Genomic DNA, 18460 nt, shown 5'->3' with positions numbered 1-18460 from the left:
TAGTCCAGGGCCAATTGTTGGCCTCCATTTTTAAAGTGAAGAACGTCTCGAGCTGCGTGTTACGTCATGAAAGAACGTACCTGGGATAAATGTAAACAGGAAAAATTAAATCTTGCTAATATTTTATAATTAAACTCGGTACATGTTTTCTATAGATATATATTTTATTTTTTAATAAAACTGCACTTGTGAATGGCGTATAGAAGGGTTTAGATTCTGTTTCCACAGATGGCGCTAATGCACACGAAAGCTGCTTGCCAACCGCCAATAAACAACAGAAGAAGAAAAACACCACGAAGAAGAACGCAGTCTGGCAACATTTCGTTTGAGCGGGTACAAGATACCTCAATCGGATTGTGGAAAGGATTATTCCATCCCTGTCAATTCTTTCCGTTTGAGCAAATAAACCAAATGTAATGGGAATATTTGGGTCCATGTATACGTGGCTATTGACATAATATTTGCAAATGATGATTAATAAATGTGAATTGGATAATTCCTCACGGCCCACCTGATGGTTTCTCAAGGTACACTAGTGTGCCACGGCACAGTGGTTGAAAATCCCTGCTCCAGTCCATGCATTCCTGATAAGATCCAGAGTGAAAGAATCAGGGTGTAGATGCAATGAAGTCACATGTCCGGAATGTGAACCAGCAACCTGCTGCCAAATGACGTCAGGTAGAAGTTGAACTTTTCCCCCCCCCGGTAAAAGATTCTTCTTTGCATTTTTAACGCGCGGACTTATCAACTGTCCTTCAGACCCAAAGTCTTGTCTCTCAAGTGGGAACAAGAAACACGGATCAAACATCGGAAAATGTCAAACGGCGGCTGGCTAAGTGGCCTCCATTTATGGCACACAGAGACAAGACGTGTTAAGTGGTTTTAATGTCAGCTCCGGTCTCACTCTTGCGTCCTCGTCGCCGTCTCTCGGTGGCAGCACAGCAGCGGGTCAAGACCTAAAACTGGGTCAGAGGCCCGTGTTTAATAAATCCCCATGTGGACATAGGAGTGAAATGCTTTCAGCACGCTCCCATGATGACAGCCTAAACGTTTCATTTGGGTCCCATTCCGAGACGCTTAAGAGTCCTGGTCCTCAAAGATAGGCGGACCTCAAGCTCAGAGGACCGCTTGTAAGGGGGACGGCGGGTCCTTGGCCTTCGTTGTGAGTCTCTCGCCTTGGCAAAGCAAGGGGAGTCTGTTCATCGCTGATAAGTGGTTTTAATGTCTCTCATCTCCTCATCCTCACGTCTTATTCCTCCCCTCTCGCCTCCATAGATCATGGCTTTGCTTCGCCTCTGGACTATGGGGATTGTGGCCATAGTGGCCTGGTCCATCTCGCCAGGCATTTCCGAGGAGTCGGGGATTCCTGCAGAAGTGGCGTCGGAGAGGCAAGGAGTTGGGGACATTGTGAAGAAGGAGACCCATCCTGTCCTGTCCCGGAAAAAAAGGGAATGGATCTGGAATTCACTCTACGTGGAAGAGGAGAAACCAGCACCCAATCCATACAAGATCGGACAGGTCTTGATCTGATCAGCAAAATCAATTATTAAATAAAATGTTTATGTTAAAATTCATTTCTTGTCGTTTCTAGCTTAAATCAAGTCAGCGAGTGGAGGTGAAGAGGTTTAAAATCGAAGGCGAAGGTGCAAACAGCATCTTCACCGTGGACCAAAAAGGCGACCTGTTTGTCAGCAAGTCTTTGGATCGAGAAGAGAAGAGCTCGTACAATTTGACCGCCAGGATGTATGACGGCAACAACAAGCTCATTGAGGACTCGGGACACTTTGTGGTCCAGGTGACGGACATCAACGACAACAGTCCAGTTTTCCCTAGAACTTACAATGGCTCCATCATGGAGAGGTCTTCAATAGGTACAGTAATGGGACACAACTGGAACAGTTTCTTAAATGTCATGTATATATATTCATTTTTGGAGCCATCTCAACAGGAACCAAAGTGGTCGAGGTGAGGGCAACCGATGCCGACGACCCCACCACTGCTAACAGCGAGCTGCGCTACTCTCTGACGCCGGATGGTGACCTCTCTGCTTTTCAAATCGACAGCATCACAGGTAGACATTCATATACCATTCATAATCCATTCATAAACCATTCATATACCATTAGAAGCGCTATAAATGTGTGTTTTTGACTGCAGGTATGATCAGCTGCAAAACCAGCACTCTGGATCGGGAAACCAAAAGCCAGTACGTGGTGGTGGTCCGGGCTCAGGACATGAGGGGAATGGCCTCCGGTAGCACATCCACCACCTCCGTCACCATCACCATCAGCGACACCAATGACAACATTGCCTCCTTCACCAGACGTAAGGGCTTATCGCACGCTAGCACAACACAATGACACTTAAACATGAAAATCTGCAGCCACACTGTAAACTTGTACAGTGCTAACAGTGAACGCTAACTTGCTGCTAGCTAACTATTTAAAATGACATAGCGTTTCTTTGTAAATGGTATGGAAGAAAACCCTACATAAATTACCGTATTTTCCGGACTATAAGTCACACTTTTTTTCAAAAGTTGGCTGTTCCTGCGACTTATACTCCAGAGTGACTTATAAATGAAAAAAATGTTTATGTTCCATAAACACTGGACATCTTTTCTGTTCATGTTTATTTTTTGTGTAGCTGAATAACCATTGTGTTAGCATATCTTACACATATTCAACCTGTATTCTTTTATTAATGTTAGAAGTTGGTAATGGTAATGGTTTAATTTCATTTCAACATGCATCAGATTACAATTGAATGCATCCCATAATCAGTTCACAGTTCCACATGTCCAAAAGGAGTAGGAAGAAGCAAAGCTTATTAAATCCTACCCCTCCATCTGGTACTTTTACAATCAGTAACTGTTACATTTGTTCACTTCCTGCTTTCCTGATATAGTTTTAGTTTTTTTTTGTTTTGTTTTTTTGGACGTACCAAAGTATGAGGTGATATGACCATCCAATGACATAATGTGTACCATAGTAAGTGTCAATATAGTGATATGTATAGCACATCATGACTGGTTCAAGACTCTTCATCCTTGTATTTAGCAAACATCAACTGCTTGTATTGTTTCTTGAATTGGCTCATCGTTGTGCATTGTTTGAGGGTCTTACTCAATCCATTCCATAGTTTGATTCCACATACTGAAATGCTATGGCTTTTTAACGTAGTCCTAGCATATAAGTGTTTCAAATGTAGTTCTTCCCTGAGATCATATTTCTCCTCTCTTGTAGAGAAGTATTGGATGACATTTTTAGGTAATTGGTTATTTTTAGCCTTATGCATTATTTTAGCTGTTTGAAGATGAACTATATCAGCAAGTTGAAGTATTTGTGATTTTCGAAATAAGGAGTTAGTATGTTCTTTGAAGGCGGCATTATGAATTATCCTTACTGACCTTTTTTGCAGTACATTTAGCGAGTGAAGATTGCTTTTATAGTTATTAGCCCATATTTCCACACGATAAGTAAGATATGGTAGAACCAGAGAGCAATAAAGAGTGTGGAGTGATTTCTAATTGAAAACAAATTTTGATTTGTTCAATATTGAAATATTTCTGGCCTTCCAAGAGGACGTAATCTGTAAAATGAATTACCTGCAAAAAATGCGACTTATGTATGTTTTTTTTCTACCTAATTATGCATTTTTGGCCTTGTGTGATTTACACTCCGGAGCGACTTATAGTCCAGAAAATACAGTATATTATATACCATTTTGGACTGGCTCAAAGTGTGACATTTTGTTCCACAGGAACTTATGAGCTGCAGGTTCCGGAGGACCACAAGCTGAACGAGAGGATGGGGACACTGGAGCTGGAGGATAGGGATCAGATTCAAAACAAGGAGCCCATCTTCTCCATGCCCAATGACAACAAAATGTTCTACATTGATGTCAATCTCAACAAAGACGGCAACCTCATGCTCCGACAGGCAAGTTTATGTCACTTTTTTTTGTGTACTTTGAAATGAATTAGAAGTGGATTGTGTGTTTTGGATGTACCCGAGCAGCAGCAGCAGCGGGTTTGATGTGGCATTTCAGGTATTTAAGTAGTAAAAACTCTTTTATCTACAGTGGCTCGGGGCCCAAAAATAGCATTCGGCATCAGCGCATTACAAAACATCCAAGAGCAACGAACATAAGCATCAAGGCAGCAGACGTTATTTCCCTGAGTTGAAAAATGCCCTCACATATTTGAACGTCATGTGATAATGAATATTGTGCAGCATTTCAAGTGTGTCTGCTGAGCAGAGATATTTAACGCCTCTTTGAGTCGTGTTCTTCAGATAAAGTATTTAGAGACATCACACGGCAGAAAATGCATTCCCCGGGAAGCGAGCACTGCTCTGGCGTGGAATCGAACCCAATCCTCTCTCCGCTCGGCTCGCCTTGCCTCGCCTCGCCCCCCTTCCGAAGCGCCGTGGCCCGTAATGTCGACGATGGGCCGCACGCAAGTTAAGGTGTTTACTGGAGCCTCTGAAAGCCGGCGGCCCAGCATCCTTGTTAGCGGGAATAATCCAGTTAGCAGCATGTAGCCCGTCTACCTGCGCTGTCCGGTCTGCTGATAAAACATGCTTGCTGAGCACTAAGCCGCCTTTAATACCTGCAGCGATGGCTAGGTGGGGGATTGTGCTGCCTGGTGCTGTATTTGTGTCGACGGGAAAGTGTAAATGAAACACAGACAGGCGATGATTGTATGTGTGCAGTAAAACACACAGGAAGCTGAACGAGCAAAATTATTGGGACACACCCATTCAATTTCTAAGAGGAAAATGTATCTCACCTTTCTATAAAATAATTGAGGGTCTGTAGGGCTTTGATGTCCATTATTTGATTAACCACAGTAAACTCCATGTTTACTCCTATGTTGTGGACTCCTATAGAGCAGCTACACACAATAACCCGCACAGAAAGCTTTCTAGATCTGGAAGATCTGCAGTGTTTCCATGGACTTCCTGTACAGGGTATCTTTAAATTTTGTTTGCTGTTCATGTATTTATGATTATGATTTTCTGCGTTTTATATTGAGTTGTGGACTCCTATAGAGCAGCTACACACAATAATCCGCACAGAAACCTTTCTAGATCTGGAAAATCTACAGTGTTTCCATGGACTTCCTGTACAGGGTATCTTTAAATTTTGTTTGCTATTTATGTATTCATGATTATGATTTTCTGCGTTTTATATTGAGTTGTGGACTCCTATAGAGCGGCTACACACAATAACCCGCACAGAAAGCTTTCTAGATCTGGAAGATCTGCAGTGTTTCCGTGGACTTCCTGCTTCACAACGCTTCATGTCCCATCTCTGGGTATGCCCACTCCACTGTGATTGGTCACACTCCCAGGGACTCCCGAGGACTTCCGGATAATTAGGTCCGCGTTTACTGAGTGCAGGCCATCTGCAGCCCATATAAGTCGTTTAGAGCTCAATTCCAAATGAAAAACCTCATTAGTTGATGCTTTGAGTCATTGTGTCACGAGTCACGAGAATACAACATTGTAACAACATTTCTAGGTCAGAAAAGTGAAATATAAGAATCATAATAGTGAAAAATAAGCATAATAGGTCAGCTTTAAACACAGGCTATTGGTAATGGATGAGACATAGGGTAGGATTAAATCAATTCCGCCCCTTCATTACTCCTTTTAGTACATGTTGAATTGTGCAATATGTGATGTTTCTTAATAAACTACGAACTATCGTCTTTCCAATACTATATTTTACATAATTGACCATGTGCTGTATAAATAATCCTGTCCAAATGTGCTTTGTAGAGGCTTGACTCCCACGTAACATGAACCCGGACAAGAACTCTGGACCTTTCTACAGCTGCACTGTTCTATGTCATATTCACTGACTCTATACTCCCCAACTGTCTCTTCAGGCTTTGGACTACGAGACCAGAAACAGTTACTCCTTTACCATCCAAGTGCGGGAAAACCACCGAAACCTGCGCTTCCCAGCTGACAATGTGGCCACGGCTGTCACTACAGCCCAGGTAAGTGTCACACCACCTCAACAAACCAACCATCCAATAAACAAACAATAAATGAATAAACCATCAAAAAACACTTCCAGGTGAACATCAGGGTGCTAGATGTGGACGAGGCGCCCGTCTTTTCACAGCCCGTCTACACTTTCAAGGTGTTGGAGGAACGACTTGTCAACAACGTCGGCACAATCAGCGCCAGAGATCCTGACAAAGCCAATAAGAGCATCCGGTATGTCGCATTACAAATAAGAAATACAGTACTCCATATTTAGCCGATAATAGCGTTTGTTGATGTATTTTCATTCATTCATTCATTTTCTGCCACTTTTCCTAATGAGGGTCGCGGGGGTGCTGGAGCCTATCCCAGCTGTCTTCGGGCGAGAGGCGGGGTATACCCTGGACTGGTGGCCAGTCAATCACAGGGCACATATAGACAAACAACCATTCACACTCACATTCATACCTATGAACAATTTGGAGTCGCTAATTAACCTAGCATGTTTTTGGAATGTGGGAGGAAACCGGAGTATCCGGAGAAAACCCACCCAGAGAATTGAACCCTAGTCTCCTAGCTGTGAGGTCTGCGTGCTAACCACTCGACCACCGTGCAGCTGATGTATTTTCAACGGATAGTAAATCTATAATATTGCTATACAAGCTGTAGACTCAATTTGAAATATTATGGAGAAACTGATCATATCTATTTATTTATATGCATTGTACAGACTGAACTTGAAACCAGGAAAGAAAAACAACAAAATGGAGAGCTGGGAAGCATCCAAGTGTATTCAAGAGTCAAATTTTATGTTGAGTACAATAAATTTGTACATGCTGGCAGGTCTGAAAGTACGCCCTGCCTCTCACGCTCCCCCTGGCAGTTCACCCTCCCCACTATTTGACAAGCATTGCTGTAACGGAGCATTCAGCTCCTCACAAACACACACACTGCAAACGAAAAACAGTTTCTCTGTCCTCAGATACTCCATCTTGGACAAGGACTGTCCAATCGCTATCAATCCAATCACAGGGCAGCTGTCCACCCTGAGGACTCTGGACCGTGAGCTGCAGGCCACGCACATGTTCCAAGTTAAAGCCCAAGAGGAGCCAAGCGGTGCGTCATGCACACACACACACACACACCCTCACACACATTATTATTAATCCCTTTCAAAACAATAGATCCTCACAGGCAAATGGAAGCCATGTGTGGGATAACGTGCACACGGGGAGAGAGCTGCAGAGGCCAAACACACTATTTGCTCTCTGGAACAAGCGACTCCTCTCACATGTAGTGAAAAAGCAGTACGACATCCGATTTTTTTTAATGATAACGCTAACACCTTGCCAACACAGCTGGCCGACCCGCAGTGAGAGCAAAGAGCAGGCGGTAAAAATCACATTAGAGAAGGTTTTTGTTTGTCAGCAGCCTCCCAAGCAAAGCGTGTATTTTTAAACAAGCAAGCGATGGCACCTAGAGATCTATTTTAGTGTTTGTCATGATGTTTAGGGAACGCAGTGGTCCCCTGAGCCCCATTGACGAGGTCTCTGCCATAGTGAACCACACACAGCACTAAAGATAGTTGCTGCATTCAATGGCAGTCAGGAGACATTAGAATGCTTTAATGTGACAAACAAACAGCTCCCAAATAGAAACCCTTTTTGTCCATTGACCTGAATCAGCTCCGCCAATAACAGCGAGGCGGCATGGAGACGTTTCAGAGCTTTAGAACACATAGCTGACATGGGGGGGGGATAAAATCAAAGAAATAGAAAAATCAATGCTAGTGACTGAATTCGGTGCGACACGGCAGCATGGCAACGTCTTTGTCCGCGTCCTCGCTGAGCCTGACAGGATATTTCACACACACACACACACTTGTTTTCTTTTCACCTGGCAGCGCTGTAAACGCCTGCAGGCGACTCACTTGAAAAATACCCTTTTCAAAACAACACGGCACACGGAGAGTGATTGTCCATTGCTGATTGCAGGTTTGGAGTCGTTTGTCAAAGTGAACATCATCGTCGAGGACGTCAATGACAACAAGCCCGAACTGGCTGTGGACGAGATCTTTGTCTGTGAGAGCGACACCGCAAAGACAGTACGTTTGGAGAATCTGGGAGCACAGTAACACAGAAAAGGCTCCCCTGCAAACACCCCCTGCTCAAAAACACCTAAGCACACGCCTAGCACAATGACTCAGGCAAGGCTGAGAAGAATATGATGTGGTCACATGAGACCGAAGTCCAGTTCTTTGGTATCATGTGTAATCAAGGCAGAGAAATATTGAATACAAGCCCAGCAACAATAATGTTTCCTTGACCAAATTGACCTCCATAACCTCCTAAGATGCATGCAACCCTGGTGGGAAAAAAAAAAAAACATCTGGGAGTGTGACCAATCACAGCGGAGTGGGCATACCCAGAGATGGGACTTGAAGCAGGAAGTCCATGGAAACACTGCAGAACATCTGACCTCTTTGCCATGTTAAAAACAACGTTTTGCTTACTTCTACTATTTTCCCGGCATCAAACATTCAATGTTTCTTTCATCAGGTGATCGGGACTCTGAGAGCCACCGATAAAGACGACCAGCCAGCCTCCTTTACCTTCAGCCTAGCCAGCCCCAGCTCTAACTTCTCCATCAGAGACTTTGGCAGTAAGTCGTACTCTTCTTCTTCTTCTTCTAAACATGGTAATGTACATGATGATGTACATGACAACTTTGTAAAAAGGCTAAAGTATTTTTTTACAGTTATTTTTATTGCAAATATTGATCAGAAATCAGCGGAGAAGGCGTTCGAGATGGTGAACAAGTCATATACAAGTCCACAAACTGACCAATCAGTCTTTTAAGTCCATGAGGTTATGTTTTTTTTTTTCCTTGGAGGTGCACGTCACATTCCGCAAAAGGTTGTGCATGCAGAGGAGCAAGGCGGTTTAGCGTACGCATTATGCAAACTCAACAAAATGCTACAAAATGTGTACTTGGAGAGCAGTATTCCATGCAAAAAAAAAAAACGCATACATGTTGGCCATTCTGCCGCCGCCCCTTGTTGCTATGCAACCCCGCCGACTCCAATTTTCAGCGCCGCTCTTTTTAAGTTGAAGCCATTTAAACTTCTAAAACACCCGCTTTGGTTCTGCCAAACCTGACGAGGGATTTGGAAGCTGTCTGGTGGGGTAAGTGTTGTCTGGAGCTCACAGCAGCAAATATTGGACATAATGAGAGCAGGACTGTGCCTGTCAGTCTAGATGTAGTTGTTAAAAACAACCGCGGGAATGAAGAAATGTTTGAAAAAAAGATGTTTGGGGACACTCGTACAGCTCACCAGGCTGAATAACTGCTCCAAAGTTGATACCACTTCTTTAACTCGTACTGTTTATTAGGACTATTTTAACTTTAATATTCAGTATTTACTATTTATACCACCATTATGATGGATAGAGGTGGCCTCAAAAATCAGTATCACCTAAATTGAAACTTAAATTGAGGGACTGGAATTAGACCACAGCACGTAGGCCTCACAGCTAGGAGACCCGTGTTCAATTCCACCCTCTGCCATCTCTGTGTGGAGTTTGCATGTTCTCCACACAGACTCCGGTTTCCTCCCACATTCCAAAAACATGCTAGGTTAATTAGCGACTCCAAATTGTCCATAGGTATGAATGTGAGTGTGAATGGTTGTTTGTCTATATGTGCCCTGTGATTGGCTGGCCACCAGTCCAGGGTGTACCCCGCCTCTCACCCGAAGACAGCTGGGATAGGCTCCAGCATACCCTCGACCCTAGTGAGGATAAGTGGCATAGAAAATGGATGGATGGATGTATAGGCAATAAAATAAAAAAAATATTTTGAACATTTCTGGCTTCTCTGTTGGACAAGAAGCCATCATTCTTGTCCAAACTGATTGTAGAAAACATTCTGAATCGTAAGAAAGTTTAAAACAGGCCAATTATGCTGCATGAATCAAATGGATGTTTTTCTATTTAGAGCAATGCAATATTGATTGTCTAACATTATAAGCTAGCTAAACATTGGCCCTGAATAACCGCTTTCCTCTTGTAAAAATGTATTGGTAATGGAGCCGTTAGCATGTAGGCTACACAGTCGAATCGACTGTTCTCCCCGTGCATGCGTGGGTTTTCTCCGGGTACTCCGGTTTCCTCCCACATTCCAAAAACATGCTAGGTTAATTAGCGACTCCAAATTGTCCATAGGTATGAATGTGAGTGTGAATGGTTGTTTGTCTATATGTGCCCTGTGATTGGCTGGCTGGCGACCAGTCCAGGGTGTACCCGGCCTCTCACCCGAAGACAGCTGGGATAGGCTCCAGCACCCCCTAGTGAGGATAAGCGGTAGAAAATGAATGAATGAATTAGACCACATTGTCTTGGTCAAGCATGTTAAGAATGGTTATGATTGATCTTATTTCCAGAAGTTTCTTAACAAAGTTACATTGAAATACAATAATGGCGAATATGGGTGTGTCTAACATCGTGGTCAGTGAGTGTACATCCACCGCAGTAAATAAGTGTGTGACGTCAACGTCTGAATGCAATGCTCGGCTCCGTCTTACGTCAGATCTCAACTCAGGACACAGAAACGTCCGGATCCAAAAAGGCCTTTTGATCATCGAACAATCCCATAATAAGATGAAAGGCTAAGGAAAAGAGTTCCCAAGTGTTCTCATCAAATATTAAAGGTGTGAAAAGATGAAAGCATGAAACATTCAGGTGAAGCGTTGCTCTTTAATCCAAGTCAAAGCTGAAATAACACAGCACGTTCCAGAAAGATAAACAGGAAGGGGAAAGAAAAAGGCGGCCTCATCCATTTCCTGTGCGCTGGCGCCCGCGGGCGCTGACATGCTGAACTGATGACGGAGGGAAGACAGATGAGGATGATTTTGGAGGAAAAGATAAAAGCAGGCCGCAGGGAGGAGAGATGCGGATTAGGAGAGATGGAGTACACTAGAAGAAGAACTCCAAAGGAAGAGTGACCAGGAAAGACGGATGGATGAACAAGCGCCATAACTACCAGAACGGCCATGATGAGACCTCCGCCAAGGCTTAAGTAAACACAGTAACAGTAGTGGCTCAGGCGGTAGAGGTCGCCATGGATCCATCCATCCATGTGTCATGTCAAGATGCTGGTGAGACAGCATGATTACTTTGCATAGGTCGAGTGGTTAGCGCGCAGACCTCACAGCTAGGAGACCAGGGTTCAATTCCACCCTCGGCCATCTCTGTGTGGAGTTTGCATGTTCTCCCCGTGCATGCGTGGGTTTTCTCCGGGTACTCCGGTTTCCTCCCACATTCCAAAAACATGCTAGGTTGATTGGTGACTCCAAATTGTCCATAGGTATGAATGAGAGTGTGAATGGTTGTTTGTCTATATGTGCCCTGTGATTGGCTGGCGACCAGTCCAGGGTGTACCCCGCATCTTGCCTATAGTCAGCTGGGATAGGCCCCAGCACCCCCCGCGACCCTCGTGAGGAAAAGCGGTAGAAAATGAATGAATGACGTGTGCCTTAGGTTGGCCACAATAAAAGGCCACTACAAAATGTGCAGTTTTGCTGTACCGGAGATGCTCTGGTGTGACAAACATCTTGCTAGCTTCAAAATGCCATCAATAAAATGCCCCTACATATGTGTGCTGCCCATACTATAACCCCACTGCCACTATTGGTCACTTCATCTTCAACAAAGGTGAATATTACTGTATTGATGGCATGCACAGACATAACATGACCACTAGGACCCCCTCATTTTGCAACATGATACTGCACAGCCCCATTTTACACAATTCCTGGCAGCTGAAAACGTCTCAGTCCCTGACACATCACCCACTGAGCATGTTTGGGATTCCTCTGTATTGGTGTACAAAGTATTCCAAGTGGTCACATCAGATACTGACGGGTTCTTGAATCCAGCCAGACTTCCCCACCAATACAGTTAAACTGCATATTTTGGAGTGGCCTTTTATTGGGGCCAACCTGACTCACACCTGTGCAATAATCATCAGTATCTTGACACGCCACACCTGTCGGGTGGATAGATTGTCAATCACCAATGATGAATGTTCACTCACATAGGCTTAGAGAGATTTATGAACAATATTTGATTTATTTTATTTTGGAGTTCAGCTTATGGAAATGTAGTGTAGCTAGTTGATGGTCTGGCATGTATATTACAGTATTTTTACTTGTGTATGTACTGTACATCTGCGTGGATGGGAAATAGCTTGATAGCTTAGTGTAATAAGTAAAGCCGGAATTAAGGCTCAGTAAAAGAACACCAGGTTGTCCAGAAAGTAAAATGCTGCAAAAGATGGAGAAGAGGGGGCGGCGGAGGAACGGACATGAGGGAGAAGCGCAACATTTTGACAAGTGCACAAAGTCCCAACTTTCCCACCTGAAACATCATGTGACAGCACCACTTAACACTCAGTTTACACACGCAGACGCAGCCCGAGCTGCAAAGTGAAGGCCTGTAAAATATTCATGCTGAACAAGCCTGCTTTCATCACCAACCCCAGTCAGAGTCGCCCCAAATAACACCCCCAAACACCCGCCTTTCCTCACTCTGCTACAGCAGTAAAGTGACAGCCGCCGGTGTTTGGCCTTGGCGACGACATGGAGCTCGTTGCATTAGTGGCAGACGGATGTGCTGAGACGGTGGAGACAGTGAAGAGTTGGGAGGAGAAGAGCTAATGAGATTTTGAGAGAGGGAAGAAAAGAAAGTAGAGGGGATAGCGTGACAATCCAGGGAGACATCCACGACGGTCTAGTCAAACAAAGACGACGCGGTGGAGAAGACTATAGGGATGAAGGAGGGGTTTGCATCTTTTATTGAGATAGTTAAGACTTCATGTGGATGCAATGTTACCGTCACTCACTGCACCAGCATGGCTTCTTCCTCACCCACTCATTTGTTTATATTTGTTTATTGAAATGAGCGCTGCACGGTGGACGAGTGGTTAGCACGCAGACCTCGCAGCTAGGAGACCAGGGTTCAATTCCACCCACGGCCATCTCTGTATGGAGTTTGCATGTTCTCCCCGTGCATGCGTGGGCTTTCTCCGGTTTCCTCCCACATTCAAAAACATGCTAGGTTAATTAGCGACTCCAAATTGTCCATAGGTATGAATGTGAGTGTGAATGGTTGTTTGTCTATATGTGCCCTGTGATTGGCTGGCGAACAGTCCAGGGTGTACCCCCGCCTCTTAGGACGGCTATGGTTTAAGTCGGCATATTCAAGTTGTATGAGCAACAAGTGGTTGCTTTTCTAAAGATCATCTGCTGTGATTTACAAGTGTCCCTGAAGGCAGCGGCAATTTGTGTCAGAGGAGTTATGCCATGCACCTAAATGCACCATTTTAGAAAGAGCTAGAGCAGCACCATTCACACTCACATTCATACCTATGGACAATTTGGAGTCGCTAATTAACCTACAAATAGGGGCAACCACGCCAGTGATTTAAAAAACTGTTTTATGAATTTTTTTAATAAAAATCCGTAAATCCTCAACATCTTTTATAGAAAGGGGAGGGGGGAGGGAAAAAAAATGAACCTATGAGCCTAAAAAAATCTATGTAATCTTAGAAGCCTTTACTGTTGCTTATTAATAATTTAGTAGGAAATAAGAATAAGCACGATACACAAAGTGGAAAATGATTATCCACAGATAAAGTCTGTGTGTAAATGAGTTAAAATACACTAGATTTGCCTCTGCATGCTGGTGGGTCCACGTTCTCAACTGAGATGATTGCATTTCAATGGGGTCAAAGGGCGAACTTAGCACTTTTGATACTGTCAGAGCGTTGGACCAAAAAAAAAAAAAAGTCCAAACAGCTGCCTGAACTGAGAAGGTCCACTGTTTTTGTTAAAGCAACCACAAAGGCTGACCTTTCACCTTCACGGACCATCTACGCAATTACCAACGTCATTTGACCTCTTCTATTGCTCTCCAGATGTAACTGAGAATGCATCTTCCTTATATGGGAAGAAACAATCTTTGGAAATTAGAAGAATTACAAAGTAAGTAAGGTTTTACAAGTAAATGCAAAAACCCAAATGCAGTATTTCGATAAAAAAGTCAGTTTACTGCTAATCTAGTCCCTCAATCTGGACAATAATCCTTACAATGTGATGTTTACATTTAAAAATAAATAAACACAGCAGTTATTTCTGCAAAAGTAACAAGTGATTGGATGATTTATGTTCAAATGTCAACACGACAGCAGAGCTCCATGTTTCTATAAGTCCAAATAAGTTAAGAGTGAACACCGGGGTTCTTTCCTGTAATTGTTGCTTTTGGAATTCCTCAAGTAATTGTACATTGTGGAAAAAGGTCTCAGAGCAGGAAGCTTGCCTGGTGGACTTTTGACAGATGGCTTCATTGTTAGAAAAGCATGAAGTTTTACGTTGGACCATTTGGTTGTTTTCTTTTAAAAGACCCATGTTAAACTATGTTTCACCTATTGTAAATAAGTCTCAGACGTCCCACAATTGTGTATTGGAAGTGTCTTTTTACATGTCTGTGTCTAAGAAGCACTATTGTGAAATGAATCCACTTAGTAATGGATGCTATATACGGGTATCACATACAACAATGGAACATTTAGGAGTTGGACAGGAAGACACAAATGTCAGCATAGCCACGTGAGCTACAATCAAATTCTAACAGAAGCATCCGCCAGGTCAGCCTATTTGCTGAAGAAAAACAAAATGATCCAAGTTGTCTTAGAGGGGGCTTCGCCTCTCATCCGAGTAGGCTTCATCCGCTCAAAGACGAGGTGGGATACACACCAGTCTGTCTACAAAGGACCTGAACAGTCCAGTTGAGATTGATTCAATCCCTGAGAATACAATGACCTGGATGAATGAGAATATTCACAGGAAAAATGATCCGACTTCCTCCCACGTTTGTAGCTGACTGACAGATAGTTGGCTGCATGATAAGATGTGTAGCAAAGCCTGTTTTAAGTTGTGGGTGTAATGGACTTATTAGCTTTATTAGGTTTTCTTTTGTCAGTCAAATGAGACAAAATCAGTCTCGACGGTAAGCCATATGCAAATTTATTCTTCCCACCTTGCAATAAAGGAGAGATCATTCAACTTGAAAAATGATACTTTAAAAAAACATTTGGCAAGGTTTACATTATTAGCCTTAAACGTTTTTTGAGGTAGCATTCATTCATTCATTCATTATTTTCTACCGCTTGTCCTCAGGAGGGTCGCGGGGTAATATATATATATAGTGTATATATATATATATATATATAAAAATATGTATATATATATATATACTGTCACAAATTACGACCTACGTAACCAATGCCACGCCCGATATTCCTCCACATGTATAGCATCACACACGAGCATGACCATAGGGGTGTTAGTTCATGTCTAGGTGGCTCTAATAATGTTCATTCATTTTCTACCGCTTTTCTGCACGAGAGTCGCGGGGGTGCTGGAGCCTATCCCAGCTGTCTTCGGGCGGGAGGCGGGGTACACCCTGGACTGGTCGCCAGCCAGCCAATCACAGGGCACATATAGACAAACAACCATTCACACTCACATTCATACCTATGGACAATTTGGAGTCGCCAATTAACCTAGCATGTTTTTGGAATGTGGGAGGAAACCGGAGTACCCGGAGAAAACCCACTCATGACTCTACACATTTCCTCCCACATTCCAAAAACATGCTCGGTTTATTGGCGAGTCCAAATTGTCCATAGGTATGAACATTTCGCCCGAAGTCAGCCAGGATAGGCTCCAGCATACCTGCGACTCCTTATGAGGATAAGTAACATAGAAAATGGATGGATGGGTGTCATGAAAAGACATGAAGTGGACCAAACAAGAAATTGAGATTATGCTATTTGATGCTATATTAAAACATAATTTGTGTGTGTTCAGACAACACAGCAGACGTCCTGGTGAAACAAGGCCCCTTCAACCTGGATGATCCCCATGAGTACAGTGTGGACGTGAGCATTAGTGACGGAGGACGCCCCATCCAGACCAGCATCACCAAACTTGTCATCAAGGTCGTATATATGATGTTTGCGTATAACGTACTAGACAAGATATATATCATACTAACAATGTCATTCAACGGCTCGTCTGTTGTAGGCATGTCGCTGCGATGCCAGGAGGATTCCCACGCAGTGTAAGGCCGTGGCTCAGAAGATGGGAGTGAGCGTCCATGTGCTTATCGCCATTCTTCTCTGCATTCTCACCATACTTGGTAAGCTGACATTCAAGTGCATGGATGATGTCTTGTGCTCATTCTCAAATGAGTGAAAAATATTCCATTCCGAAAATATCACTTCAATTGCAACTAAAATTGCATTCAAAATTGCACTCATTTGCTAGGATCGGTGACCACTTCCACACTTGGCACCAATGCAAGTGGTCTCAAACAGTAAAAAAAAAATCCTTACCAAATGTTCATGGGTTCTAGCTGGACACGTGTCTCGTGGTTGGTAACGTATAAACGACTACATGACACGGTTTCACACTCGTAACTTAAAGGCAGACGTCTGATTCACAGACTAGGATGCAGACGTCCTTGCTTTTGTGTGGAACCTGCCCCCCCTCTAGATCCCGGTGTTGTTGGTTTAATGAATAATTCAGCCAAGGATGCGAAAATAAAGCCCGCAGTTGCGAGCATTCTCTTTGATACCTTCGCTCCCCCCGCTGCTTTAGCTTGTCCTTTCCACGGCGAGAAAAAAAAAAACACACACACACGTCAGGTCGGATGAGAGGCGGGACAGTGATTGGCGGCCTTGTGAGAAGGATGAGAGGAGGAACTTGGAGATAAAGACAGCAAGGAGGGGTAGATGAGGGAGATAGTGATGGCTCAGGAGAAAAGATGGTCTGAGAGGCAGACAGAAGGAGGTTAAAGGACGGGGAGTGGTGACAAGGTGGATTGTGGGAAAAGAGCGGGAAGAATAGGAGTGGTAATGAGGAGAGTTTATCAGCACTTTAGGTGCCGTCTGCTTATCAAATGGCACCAAACACTCAACTTATTAACTATTAATACACTCCTTCCCTATCCAGATCTCCGTTTTCTCCTTCTTCTCTCCCGCCGGGCCTCCTCGGCTTTATCAAAATGCCTTCAACGCAGGCCAGATTAACTATTTAATGCACTTGTCATTATCTGCCATGATGGCCTCGAGCAATTTAAGCGCTACCACTCCCCGTTCACTTTTTCTCACCACAAGACGCGTTTGACCCTCCGAAAAGAACAGTTTCTCACTCCACAAAGAAAAGGAAGTACCCCCCCCCCTTCTCTAAGTCTGATATCTGGCGGGCTTATTAAACTGCAGAGCATGTGTTGTAAAAGATTAATCTGTTGCTTTCCCATGCAAACTTAAATGAGTCCCACTCGCTCTCTCCTAAAAGGCATGGCTAATGCCGCACGTCCAGAGAGAGACAGAGGTTCACATCACAGGCCCCGAGCTTGCCGCCTTAATCTAATGTCACATGCTTCCTTCACTTCCTCTCTCCTTGTCTGTATTCTCGGGGTTTTGTCCCATTTACTTCACTTCCTTCGTCCTTTTGGAACCTTCTCCTCCTCCTCCTCCTCCGACGAGCTGGAATGGCACATAAGTGGAGTCTAGAGGGAAGTTCCTACAAAGTCATCACATGATCTTGATTGTCAGTTCATCTGCGTTACAGAATAATCCAACCTCGGCATCTGTTTTCAATTTTGATTATTCCCATTGGAAATAATAGAAGGATAAACTGTTTAGTGTAGATCGAATAAAATGCCATTTTAACTATGTAACTGTTAAACTGGGCAAATATAATGAACGCATTGAAAAAGAGTGCTGACAAAGCATTACCATACAAAGACAGTTAATCGCCCCACTCGTTATTTGCCCTTAAACCTGATTGGACGTTAATGGATGCATTCATTGAGGCAGATACTTCTGCCTACTTTGAACGGGCACACATTTTACTCATGTGTAGTATTTTCAAGTCATCAGCCCGAGTCAAGTCCTGAGTCATCGATGTCAACGTCCAAGTTAAGTTGCAAGTCTTGGATGATATCATCCAGAAAAGTCTAAAGTCATCAAAATTTTGACTCAAATCTGATTCGAGGCAAAGTCGTGTGCCACCACTTCTGGTATAACTCCTAACCTCAATCCAGTCATGAGTCAAGTCTACACATTCTACTCATGTGTAGCATTTTCAAGTCATAAGTCCGAGCCAAGTCCTGAGTCATCGATGTCAACGTCCAAGTCAAGTTGCAAGTCTTTGATGATATCATCCAGAAAAGTCTAAAGTCATCAAAATTTTGACTCAAATCTGATTCGAGGCAAAGTCGTGTGCCACCACTTCTGGTATAACTCCTAACCTCAATCCAGTCATGAGTCAAGTCTACACATTTTACTCATGTGTAGTATTGTCAAGTCATCAGTCCGAATCAATTCCTGAGTTA

General features: G+C 43.6%; 1 protein-coding gene and 1 long non-coding RNA gene across 2 annotated transcripts in view; one reads left to right on the top strand and one right to left on the bottom strand.

The window, feature by feature from the left end:
* The window catches only part of LOC131108219 (uncharacterized), a 109398-nt gene that overhangs the window by 46694 nt on the left and 44244 nt on the right, over positions 1 to 18460 (bottom strand). The window lies entirely within an intron of this gene.
* cdh5 (cadherin 5) overlaps positions 1 to 18460 on the top strand; it is a 38996-nt gene that overhangs the window by 13326 nt on the left and 7210 nt on the right. The window contains exons 2-13 of the mRNA XM_058059063.2: positions 1276 to 1518; positions 1592 to 1871; positions 1949 to 2071; positions 2158 to 2325; positions 3763 to 3941; positions 5897 to 6010; positions 6091 to 6233; positions 6982 to 7115; positions 7994 to 8103; positions 8558 to 8660; positions 15928 to 16058; positions 16144 to 16258. Coding sequence (XP_057915046.2) covers positions 1279 to 1518; positions 1592 to 1871; positions 1949 to 2071; positions 2158 to 2325; positions 3763 to 3941; positions 5897 to 6010; positions 6091 to 6233; positions 6982 to 7115; positions 7994 to 8103; positions 8558 to 8660; positions 15928 to 16058; positions 16144 to 16258 — 1840 coding nt within the window. The 5' untranslated portion in view covers positions 1276 to 1278. The remainder of the gene's footprint in view (positions 1 to 1275; positions 1519 to 1591; positions 1872 to 1948; positions 2072 to 2157; positions 2326 to 3762; positions 3942 to 5896; positions 6011 to 6090; positions 6234 to 6981; positions 7116 to 7993; positions 8104 to 8557; positions 8661 to 15927; positions 16059 to 16143; positions 16259 to 18460) is intronic.

This window comes from Doryrhamphus excisus, linkage group LG20, assembly GCF_037039965.1.
Source record: "Doryrhamphus excisus strain RoL-2023G ecotype Guam linkage group LG20, RoL_Dexc_Guam_v1.1, whole genome shotgun sequence".
Taxonomy (NCBI): domain Eukaryota; kingdom Metazoa; phylum Chordata; class Actinopteri; order Syngnathiformes; family Syngnathidae; genus Doryrhamphus; species Doryrhamphus excisus.
This window is presented reverse-complemented; position numbering and strand designations above follow the sequence as displayed.